This window comes from Macaca nemestrina, chromosome 4, assembly GCF_043159975.1.
Source record: "Macaca nemestrina isolate mMacNem1 chromosome 4, mMacNem.hap1, whole genome shotgun sequence".
NCBI lineage: Eukaryota > Metazoa > Chordata > Mammalia > Primates > Cercopithecidae > Macaca > Macaca nemestrina.
In genome coordinates this window covers 109,940,714-109,953,175 of record NC_092128.1, presented here as the reverse complement: position 1 = coordinate 109,953,175, position 12,462 = coordinate 109,940,714, and the positions used below count along the sequence as shown (strand labels likewise).

General features: G+C 40.3%; 1 protein-coding gene and 1 long non-coding RNA gene across 12 annotated transcripts in view; one reads left to right on the top strand and one right to left on the bottom strand.

The window, feature by feature from the left end:
• Positions 1-12,462, top strand: part of LOC105497762 (uncharacterized) — a 124,025-nt gene that overhangs the window by 98,368 nt on the left and 13,195 nt on the right. The window lies entirely within an intron of this gene.
• Positions 2,003-12,462, bottom strand: part of LOC105497760 (POU class 6 homeobox 2) — a 498,182-nt gene continuing 487,722 nt past the window's right edge. For 8 of the 10 annotated variants that reach the window (XM_011769091.2, XM_011769088.2, XM_011769096.2 and 5 more), the window contains 2 exons: positions 10,923-11,091; positions 2,003-7,467 (listed from right to left, as the gene is read on the bottom strand). In XM_011769091.2, the coding sequence (XP_011767393.2) occupies positions 6,963-7,467; positions 10,923-11,091 (674 nt within the window). In that variant the 3' untranslated portion in view covers positions 2,003-6,962. The remainder of the gene's footprint in view (positions 7,468-10,922; positions 11,092-12,462) is intronic. The other 2 variants (XM_071095065.1, XM_071095063.1) reach the window with 1 other exon arrangement.

The window sequence follows — 12,462 nt, the reverse complement described above, 5'->3', positions numbered from 1 at the left end:
CACCATGTATCAGATACTGTAGTTTTCATTGACAGTTCAAAGACATGGCGATATCAGAGTTTACTGTGTTTCAAGGTGTACTCACCTTGGTGAATATTCTAGTTCCTAGTGTATTGAAGAACCAGCTCTATCTATGAACTCTGGGATCTTGGTGAAGACTATTAACTTTTATGATTCTTAGTTCTCATGTATAAAACAGGAATCATCACACTTCTTAGGGTTTATGTTAGGAGCGACTAAAATAATGTATATGAGAGAGCTTTGAAAATGATACAAATATGACTGTTACTCTTATTAGACAAGGAAGATGTCACATGCAAATGACAACTAGTTAAAAGAACTTATTGCCAACTACACTTATCTGTAAGCCAAGTCCACAGGCCACTCAGAGATCAACAGCTGTGATTTTTTTTTTTTAACATTTCAGAGGTGGCTAATAAACATGCAAACTTGATAAATGTTCTGATGAAGGAAGCACAATGCCCGGCACATAACTATTTGGGGAATGGCACATAATTGAGCCTTAAAGAATGAGTAGAAATTAGATAGGTTAACAGTACTGTGGATGGACATTCCAAGAAGAGGGTATTGCATCAAAAGTAATTTGGGCATTGGAGAAATTTTAGAAAATTTGGTGTGGCAAGGACATAACCCAATGAACTGGGAATTGATGAGAGGTCAGGCTAAAGAAGTAGGCAAGGACCAGGTCACAAAAGGTATTGTGTTCTGTGCTGGAGTCTGTTTCTCTTTCTGAAGGTAACGTTGGAAAGATTTTAAACAAAAGAGAAATATATTTATACTGGCTTTTTGACTACTCTGGTGGCAAACATATGATGGGTGTAGAGGCTAGGAGGAGCATATCACGGTGATCCAAGTGAGAGGCAGGTGGGTCTGAACTAAGTAGTGGAAGTGGGGGATGGTGACCAGCAGAGACTCAAAAGGCATTCATGAGGCAGAACTGCCAGAACTTTAGTGACTTAGGGTGTGTGTGTGTGTGTGTGTGTGTGTGTGTGTGTGTATATGTGTGTGTGTGTGTGTGTGTATGTGTGTGTGTGTGGTGTGTGTGTGTGTGTGTGTGTATGTGTGTGTGTGTGTGTATAAAGGGGTTGGGATGACTTCTAGACTTCTGCTTTGGGTGGCTGATGGATGGAGCCATTAACAAGGATAAAGCAAATAGGAGAAAGGCCCTGAAGAGGATAAGCGATGTTCATAATTGCTTTAAGAAAACAGGGAAGTATTTCATATGTTTTAGAAAGGTTTTCATGCAATTCACTGAAGATCTCCTTAGGTGTCATCTTCTTCCCTTGACCATGGCTTTCCTCAGTGCCTGGTAGGTAAGACAAATGGGTGTATTTGATTGGACTCCTTTTGAGGTACAGAACAATGGATGAGGAGCTCAGACTTGTCTTTGTTAGGAGTTGGTTTTATCTATATGTTGCTTCTGAACTCTTTCCAAGCATAGATTCTTTATTAAACTCATCAACAATTGTCCTACTACATTTGCCACTGAATATATTGTATGATTGTGGTTGGTTTAGTAGACAATTGTTATCGGAACAGCTTTTGGAATCATTTAAAACTGATACTTGTGGTTGTATTCTAAGCCTAGGCTGTTCTTTAAAAAGGACAGCCATCCTTTACATTTAATCATTCCATATTTCACAAATATCTGCTAAGCATTTCTCATGTGTCAGAAAATCCCGTGTGCTGAGGACTCAGAAATAAACAAAAAGAATCTTTGCCTTCAAGAAACTCATATTCATTGTGCAAAAACCAGTGATATTTCTCCAGAAAGTGAAATAATTCCATGTTTCTTATACTATAATATTTCAAAAATAAAATAAATTTCAAAATTAAAATGATAGAGTTTCCTAGGTCAAACATATTTCATAATAATAGGCATAATCATAGGCAGGACCTTTGCTCATATTTGTAGAATATTAAATATGGAAGGAAAGCCATTGAAAATGACTTTATTTTTTTTCTTTTCCCCACCCATCAAGGCAGAAGTATCAGCATTTTTTTTCCGCCCCTTTTAAAGTCAGGTTTGGATCTTCCTGGCCCCTTCGTGGCTCATTTATAACGTATGGTTACTCAGATTTTTGGTTTTGTTGCTAACTCCAAAGCACTTCTTATCAATCACAATATGAAGTTGATACACAGATTTCCATGTGGCATAAACAATGTTTGCTAAAGGTCACTGAAAGTATGACGATTATGATTCTAAAATTTTTTTTTTACTGGTACTTTTAGCAAGATGGTCCTATCTTTTGAATTAGTGAATTATATAACAACATTCACTCTCCCCTCCTACCCACGCTAAACTTCAGGCGGGAACATATGCCAAATGTCCAGATTTTCCAGAACATGCCATTACAGACATTACTTAAGACTAGCAGATCACTATTCACCAACGGAACTCTCTACGACCTGGCACACAGCTGGGTGTTAGTTGTAGAATGTGGTGGCTCTGGGTTTTGTCTGCCCATTACCATAGCTCTTTTTTTTTTTTGTCTTCCGGTTCTTATGTGGACTTGTCTTTCAATCCTTGTGGTCCCACAGGGTCGTCAGAGTGAGGCCCCACCCTCCCCCCACAGACAGGAATGAGCCTGTGACCATGAATTTATGTGCCTCACCCCCCAGCACCAGTGCTTAGTTTAGAGAAGGGCGCATGACTCACAGTCCTAGAGTTGATGGTTAGAGAATCCATCTGAGAAGGAAACCAAGCAGCACAGGCTGATGACATCTTTGAAACCACTGAATCCAGCTGTGCTTCAGGTCTACAACCGGACTTCCCATTAAGTCAAACAACACAGTATGTTTATGTGTAGGCAAGTTTGAGTTGGATTCCTATAACTCGCAACCAAAAGAGTCCCAACGAATACAATATGTCATTTGAAAAGTTAAAATAATCATCATATTAACCAGTCTGTCTCGAACCCCTTCCTTTCCTTAACATTTGGGGTTGTAACATACACTTTTTAAAATGCTGACAACTTAAATGACATATCTGAGTGTGAGACACACTTAGCCTAGAAGCTCATGTCAAACAATTATTTATTTTTTATGGTACAAATTAAAAGTGACAGATCTGAAGCTGTTAAGAAATACACAAAGTGCAGCTTTACTGACCATACAGATATTGCTCTAGATTAAGTACAGTTTTTTTTTTTTTTTTTTTTAAACATTAAGCAACCTGTGCAGATAAAATCAGCTTTGGTTTCAATGTCAGAGCAAGTAAGGAGCTTTTAAATATTCAGTTTGGCTTCTTGGTCACAAGTCTATCATGTCAACTTCTCATCATGATGATTTTTCCAAAGAAACCCAGTCCTGTTTCCTGCCCTCCCTCCTGCTGCCTGCTCCGGGCACAGAGAAGCAGATCTCTTTGTGGTGGCTCATAAGTGACCCCGGTGACCAGTCTAGATCACAGCACACAGGACAAAAAAAAATCACTTTCTTAACAACAAATAAACAAATGTGCCTCACATAATTTCAAGTTGAAGACAAGCAAATCACATGACAAAAGGCTCATTACAAAATGTTATCCAAACAGATTTTACAGTCAAACATTGAAATGAAAATCAATTTCCTTTATCTCCATTTCTTTTAAGCTTGGTCATTAACTGGGTACAAGTAGAGTGCTGAGGTAAAACATTGATGAACAGTTTGTATTTCTTTTTTTTTTCTTAAAATAGGAACAGTTTAGTATTGCGAGATTGTCAGCAACATTTAGCCATATCTATACAATGTGCATATACCTACAAATATTGAGCTTTGGTCCAGCGTAGAGAAACGAGCAAAGGCATTTTACGATTTCTTTTTGGTTATAGCTTGAGTTCTTTGATACGCCTCTACTTGTTTTGTTTTGTTTTTTCTAGCTCCTTTAGCTTTTTTGTTCTCTCTTTCGTGTTGTGTGTGTATGTGTGTGTGCATCTGTGTGATGACAACATAAAAAAGCCAAAACCTTGCAAATGCAATTAAGTTTCAACTGTTCAAAATATTTTCTTGGTTGAAAAAGAAAGAAAATCTATAAACAAGTGTAAAATGTAATCTCCACTGTCATTTTTTTCATGAAGTAATGAAGAAAATGCAGATGACAATAATGAAAAATTATGTGAGAAAAATACTGAAGCTTGAAATACAATCACATATGCCCAAAGTGACTTTTATTTTTTTGTGGGTGGCAAACCTTAACCTTCAGTTCATGGAAACATAAAAGACACTTAAACGCTATTGGCATATGAAGTTGTTTACAAGTAGACATGAGAAATGTCATCATAAAATTAAGCATTAGATGTGGTCCCAAAGACTTATGAGTTACACAGTATAATTTATATTCCTAAGAATCTGTTCAGGCACCGTTTTATGCCTTGTAGCAAAAAATTTATCTGTAAAAAATTAATATAAGAAGCATTACAACACCTTATAAATAATTTATAAAACAATACAAAATTATAAAACTATAAAAAAATCACTGCACATGAATGGTGTTACGACTGTGGGATGAATATATTTCTTTTTTGTTCCACTCTGGGAGATTACTTTTATTTTATATTTTCCCTGTCCTAGTTAGACCCTCCCAATTATAGATCTCAGAACTGAGCAGGCCTTATGTAACCGCTGCCGGCATATATTTAAATATTTAGCATCCGTCATATGTTATCTTGTTAACTTCTCTTCGCAAGGAGCTTTTCTTGATGGAATTTGGAGCAGGTCCTAGGAGAATCCAAAATCTGTTTTAATCAATAAAGTTTTGGGTTTCTGGGTTGTCCATATTTGTGCAGTTATTGAGGTGGCGAAAGGGACTCTGTGATGCTGGCATTGAAGATCAAGTTAGCTGTGGTCCAGTTAGCATTGACTGATAAAATGGAAACACCTTTACGAGTGACTTGTTCCGCTTCCAGGATTCCTTTTAGAGTTTCCTTGCTGGTAGTCTCTTGATTGCTGCATGAATCATCGGAGGGGACAATTATACCATAGCATTTACACAACCAGCAAAGGAGCCAACAGAAGAAACTCAAACCCCCCGGGGCGAGGGAGTGTATTAGGGGAAGGAGACGGCATTTCTACTCAGTTGGGCAACTTGAGATTGGGTTTCTCTTTTTTCTTTCACAACTTATTTCTAGATAATACATTAGCATGATTATAAATTATGCATGAATATTTACATTTCAACAGCAAGCAAATTGACGGCTCTCTTTTGCCTGCTCCTTTAATGGAACACCGTCTGCCTGTACCTGGGTGAAAACACCAGTGGCAGGTGCCAGGTGCTCACCTGCACAGCCGTCCTCACATCCTAACATGTCCTTCTTGCTTATCAGGTTATTGCAGCCCACAGATCTTTTAAGTTATTTTTTTTAAAGGAAATAATCCTCTAGTTCTCATATTGAAGGGTATTCTAATGTGTTAGATAAGCCCCTTCTATATTTTTTTCTTTTGGTGAAAATTTCTTCAAACTTCCTTTCCCCTGAAGAACCTAGCCCCCAATTCCAGTTGTTTAAATTTGCCCGCCACCTTTCTGCTCCATTTATATATCCTGAAGAATAATTATTCCCCCCTGAAAAAGTCTGCCATCAATATTGGAATGAAAGAAGTAGCAGAAAAGATGAGATTAACAGGATACACGATGGCCTTTAACGATCCAGTTGCTATCACTTTCTTTTTAGCCTGTGTCTTTGTGTGTATGTTCATGGGTGTGTGCATGCCGTGTGTGTATTTGACTGAAATCTTGAGACATTTCTTTGGCTATCAGACTTCTGAGAGAAATTGCTTTGCACAGAAGCATAACATAGATGTAAGTATTGAACCAAATGTGCAGCTTATGTTTATATTACAAAATTAGTTTTGGTCAGCTCTCCATGTACGTGGCCAACAGACTGAGAAAAATCCCAAGCTCTGGTGTGGACAGTGAGCACAATTACAGCTTATGCCAGTGTTGACAGTTCATCGAGCAAAGCCCTAGTTATTTTGGAGTCTCTCCTGCATTTCACTAGGATCTGAGTGGAAAAGACACTGTTCCTCCCCACTTCCGTGGCTTTCCAGCAGACCCCGGGAGCCACGCGCGAGGGAGATGGAGAAATGGAGGAAAAGAGAGAAATGCGAGCTCCATTTTCTTTTCTCAAACCCACAAGTCATAGTGAGAAAAAAGCAACAAATGCTTTGGCACACGATCCAGGATGCCCTCCCGTCAAAAAGAAAGAAAAAGAAAAAAGACCACCCTCCCCACCCCCCACCCAAGTAAAACCCAATAGTGAGCCTCACAGAATGGCTTCAACAATGGTACCCACCCCGTGGGTGGAGACAATAGATGGGAAAGATGGGAGAAATCAGGTTTCCTATTGTTCTGTTAGTACAAATGTAAAAATTCGTAACACAACTTTACGCGCAGAGAAGCGTAGACGAACGATCGCGTTGCAATGCCGTGTTTCTGACTTTGGTTAATAGGTTTCATAGTGAATCAGCACTTAGTACCTGAAGGGGTGCAGTCCTTCCTCCAGGTGGCAGGCTTGTATTCGCTTTGAACAGATCAAAGTTTTTGTTTCTTCGTTGTTGGTTTTTGGTTTAGGTTTTTTTTTTTTTTCTTTTTCCTTAAAATGTGTTCACATTTTCATAATATACAGAAAAAAGTACGTGGTTATTTGGTTTGCTTTAAGTCCATTAAAAAACTGGGTTTGGGGGAGACGGGTGGGGGAAGGGAACTATCCTACCGTATACACCTTCAGTGTGGTGTATTCCTTGTTTAAAAATTTTCAAAAAAATTTCTTGTTTCCTATTTGGAAAACCAACAGACATGTAGAAACCATTCTGTCCACTTGGTAGTTTTCTTAGTCTTTTACTTACAAGGGTGATGATGGCCGGGGCTATTTTTAAATTAAATTAAAAGTCATTGTTATTGTCGTGGAGTCCCAAGCGTGGAGTTTAGTTTCTGTGAATTTTGCTTCTGATTATGGGTGGGCATCTCTTTAGGAGTTTTCTTCTAGAGAGTCTGTTAAGGGCTCCAAAGGGACTGCCGTGGCCGGCTCGTGCTGTTTTAAGCGTTTAATTGTGTTCTTCAGGGCTTGCCTCTTATTGCAGAACCAAACTCTAACTACTTCTCGGTCATAGTTCAGCTTCTCAGCAATTTCGGTCATTTCCTGCCCAGAGGGGTGTGTGTTCTTCTCAAAGTGGGCATTGAGGATCTCAAGGGCCTGGGGTGTGAAGGAGGTGCGCCGCTTGCGCTTTTTGGATGGTTCACTCCCGATAAACTCGGTCAGGTTCTGCATACCTGCTCGATGGCGGGCCTCAGCCTCAGCCATCCACCGCTCAAGCACCGGCTTGATCTTCTGGGCACTTTTAGGGGTGATGTCCAGCTTTTCAAACCTGGCAGGATACAAAAGGCCAGGGTTCAGTTTGGCTGTCAGACTGCTAGCTATAGTGTTCTCTTGGGCTTCCTGTGGTAGGAAAAAGTGGCTTCTCAGGATGGTGTGTCTGGGGGGGAAAATTGAGAAAGAACAGTCTTACACTGAGTCCTCTGCCAGGGTGGGCCTCCTGCCTGCCTGCCTGACTGCCTGGCAGGGCGAATTCGCTGCAGGTTAATAGCCAGCTGCAAGGTAGCCAGCCCTGCCCAAGCCAGCGCCAACCCTCCCAGCGTGCTCCATGCCAGACCATGCAAACCACACAGGCACACAGACAGGGGTGAGGAGAAGCAGAGACAGCAGGATGCATGAGCTATCATAACAGGCACGCAAACAACTCACAGGCCTTTTCCCTATAAACTCTGAGATCTAAGCTTTTATTTAACAGTACCAGCTCCATTTCTCCAGTCCTCAGACTCCTGAAGGCAAAAATTAACACTAGGAAGTGACATCAAAGATGACAGTTGTCACATTCTTTCATTTAAAATGATTCTTTACATGTTTTACATTTGGATTTCTTTAAATTTCCCCCACTGACTTGGTTATAAAAATGTTATTGCTATTATCATAGTCACTGATGGCCGCTGGGACTTTTTTATGGCTCTCTTTTTATCTCTCTTTTGTGTCTCATTTTGACTTCTCTCTCTTTTTCTCTCTCTGGGAACAAACAATTTTCACCATATGTAAGTTAACAACATGCCCTTTTTCCAGGTAAAACATAACCCATTGCTACTTTCCTGTTCTGGCTCAAACAGCTGGACACATTGTAATTACTATAAAACACCCCACCTCTGGGTGTGCTAAGACCACCTCCTGCCTTCCAAACACCATCCTGCGTAATGGTGTACTTTTGCACCAGGGCACCAAGCTGTGTTTAATGTGTGATATCTGCAAACTGTACTTGAATGATACCATTTTCTGTAAATGAGGTCTTCTATGTATCAACTGCCATCAGCAATTCTTTGCTACATTGACTTTAAAAAATATGAAGTGTCATGGACAAAATTATATAGAGTGTTTTAAGAAGTCGCCCTGGTACCAAACTCACACTCACTCTCAATGAGGTACCAAAGAAAGTAGGAATTCTTTAATTCATTTGTTTGTTTATTCTAAATCCAAATTCACAACTCTCTAGTATGACAGCTTTGGATACATAGAATTCTCCTCTCCCTTTTACAGTATCCCATGCTGTTGAAAAACTTCTGACTACAGAGTGCATCTTATTACAATGGTCTGTTCTCATAGAGCTAAACTGAGCCTGTGTTACTCAGAATATGTCTTGTAAGGATGCTTGCAAAAGTGCAGAAAAGGATAGGTTTTCTTTATGTGCCACAATCTTATTTTTGGCGGCATATTTTAGATCTCTTATAATGTGATAAGCAGCACAAACAGAATCAAATTTTAATGCAATTTCCATAGCATTCCCTTCCACATATAATTCAAAGGTTATTTGTTTATTTTTGAAGAACCCAGCTTCCAGTACTGGTCAAGGAGGGAAGGAGTACATTTGCTTTCAATACAGAGTGAACTGATCATTTAATGTTATTTAATGAACTTGTCCTTTAAGGCAAGCTCCTCAAAAGCTCTCATTGTTGTGCTAATTTGCCACATACCACATTTTGCCATCGTTTGCCATAAAATCCCCAAAGCTTAAATATTTGATTGCGTGACAACAGGCTTTACAGTGTCAAGGCACCAGGGGACAGAGGTTGTGATAGGGCTGATCAGTGTATCGGTAATGCTTTTTTCTCTGTGCCTCTGATAAGGAGGGATTTAAAGCAGCTCCTAGGAGTCACTGCAGCTAATGAGGGACAAGCGATGCCTGAGTGTGCAGGCTCCAAAGCAGGTTCCTCAGCACCCTTTGAATTCACTTAAATTGTTCCAATATAAGATCTCGGTCTTTCTTTCTTTTCTTGATAAATAGCTCCTAAAACGATCTCACAGAAGTACTGGAAGCTAGAGAAAGGCCCAAAAGTCAAGGCATCAGACACGTTCTGTTATACTAGGAATTCCCAGTCTCCACATTTCAGCCACAGCTTTTTTGACCTCTCTCTGGGGTAGACTTTAGAAATCAACATACTTGATTGGGAATGCCCAAGAAGTGCTAAGTGCATGAGTTAAACATGAGCTAGCACTTATATCAATAAAAGGAAATCACGTTTTAGGTCTAAAAATAAGCTAAACAGGAATTTAGCACCAATAGAAAATTGGCAACAACTAAAAAACCTGTGGCTGCTTTTATCCCAAGGCTGTCAAGATGAAACAAAATTAATGTTTCCCAACAGGGAGCAATGGTATTCATATCATGGATGCTGCTTGTTAGTGTTGATGCTTCTGTACATGTTGTTTGGAATAACATATACAAGCCTTGAAACAAATTTCCCAGCAGTAGTATCCTTGTATAGACTGAATAAAGGTTATTTTCTACAGGGAGGTATCTTATAAGAAAAAACAGTAGGGGAGGCCATAGAAGTGAGAGGATCCTATGGTGCTTTTTGTATTTAACAACAATCAATGGGTTTTATGGAAAATCATTGAGCAAAATGTGAGCTGCAAGCTACTACCCCATACTGATGTTATTTATAACCTTAGTCTTAAACTGCAGGAAAAGTACACTTCCGTCCTTTGGGGAATACATTAAAAGTATAAAGAGCAGATAAAAAGACAGCATTTCATGGATCACCAAGAACAAAATCCACTTAAATGAGTTTAGAGTTGGTTTCTTGGCTTTTCCTGATGGAGGAGGACTCATAAGGTATTGCCCAAGAGGAAAAAGCTCTTACCGAAGTGCCTTTGTTACCTCATGCATAAACATGGGATTAGTGCAACACACACATGCATGCACGGGGCCTGCTTCTGACCACTTAACCCGGATCAACTTGAACACAACCAAGGCCAGATTCTGTTATTCATTTACTTAATTTGGGGGAGATGAGCAAGGTTAGGCCAGATTTTCACTACCCTTTTCTGAGCCATTTAAAGCAGCCGCTTCTTCTTTTATTTTATTTTTTTTTCTTATAAACGTGCTTTTAAAGCTGTTTCTGGGAAGGCAAGTTAAAACCTTCAAGGTCACAAGATAGTTAATTTTTTTTTTAAATGTGTGTTTTCTTGGAAAATCCTGATAGCCATCTCTGGGCAGAAATAGCGAAGGCGTTAACACAAATTGGGAATGGCAGCTTTACAACATTTGCTCAGAATACCTATGTACGGACAAAGTCGGTGGCTCTCAGCTGCATAGGAGTGTGGGCCCAGGAGGAAGGCCCCTGACCCCGGGGTAGCGTATTTCCAATGAGACTGCCTTGGAAGTTCTTTGTGAGTTGACAGGAGTTATAAAGCCAGGACCCCCAAATTTGCTTCAGCAGCATCGTCTGCATCAAGATCACCAATCCCAACATATAGCTGCCCCCAAACTTTGTTCCCACTCTCTGCCCCTCCAGCTTTGCCCACCCGACGAAGAAAAGCTGAACTGCGAGGACAAATGAGGCCCAGGCCGGCCAGAAGAGGTGACAGCATGCAGGCGCGGGTTACCTGCAGATGGCTGACTGGCTGTACGCGGGCCCCTCTGTAGCACTGAGAGCCTGTCCCACCTGAGTCTGGGTCAGGCCAAGGGACAGGCGCCGGATTTTAAAAGCTTTGGCAAATTCTCGGATCTCCTCCAGATTAACCCCATCCACCTCACCCGCTGCCGTTTGAGGATCTGTGGAGATGTTTTTAAAAATAGGATCAATACGTCAACACGCAGCCGAGCAATATCTGTTTATTACGGTTTATAAGAAAGTGGCTCTCTTTAGCAGCAGAGCAGTGAGGAAACCAACCTCAGAGAATGTTCTCTTTGTCTCCCAGGTGAGACACCCAAGACTCCATCCTCAATTCATTACACCTCCACAAATCATCCTTCGAGATGTTTCTGTCCCAGACAAAGCCACAGCTTGTTCACACTGCCACTTCCCCAATGCCAGAGCATGTTCCTTAGGGCTTGACAAATAACAGCCAGCACTGGGAGGCACTTGCTATGGGGATGAGACTCCATTTTGCCCATAAATATGTTCAAATATTGTGCAAAAATATGAAAAGGGAAAGGTTTCCATTTGAAATGTTTTAATTAGCATATTTAACGCTAAAAATTGCTCTTGAAGAAAATAGCATTTTGTATTTTTCCTTCACCTGATCGCCAAAGCAGCCAGGCTAACAGCTAGGCTAACAGATGATAATGTTGCCTAATTTCTTACGTTCACATTGGTCCCTCAGAAAAGCATGCTTATGAAACTGGGAGAATGATATTGTCTTTTTCCCCCCATAGCAGTTTACTGACACAGACGCCTTTGTCCCCTGAAAGGGCACATAATAAAAAATGCCTACCACAGGAAAGCTCCTTTGGTGCTGGATAACGCGGTCAATTTAGGACTTATCAAGGGAAATGACACAACAGCTGGAGAATGAAACTTTTCCCCCCCTGGCTACTGATCCCTGGATAAATGAAAGCATACACCAAGCTGGAGACAGCATGGGTTGGGGATGGTGGAAGATTTCAAAGTGCTACTCAATCCTGCCTGTAGCGAAGCCATTCTCCCTGTGAGCTGACTCTATTGTTCTTCACCTCATTCCTCAGACTTAGGTGAAAAGTTTTTCTCTTCCTTTTTCTGCACAATAACCCATCAATTTCAGTAAATTTGAGTACTTGTCCAAGGACTGTGGCAGACTATATTACTCTTCTGGGCTGAGAACTATGGAAACGCTAGTTGTCGTGACACAAAACAAAAAATACCCCACAAAACCAGAACATTTTCATGCCAAACGCCCATTTTCAAGGACTTTTAAATAAAGATGCTATTATCTGTGGGGAGCTTGGAGCTTCAAGTACAGATTTTCTTATTACTGGGGAGGGATCTTCTCCAGCCTAAGGAAAATGGACTCTGTCAACAGAATCAGCAAAACAGGTATAGTTTGTCTTTTAATCGTCACATTAAAACAACAACAAAAAAAGTCCTGTAGAATGTCATTACTCATAATTTTGTTGTAGAAAGATTGAAAAGTGGTATAACTCCTGCAATCGGTCTAAGTATTTTTT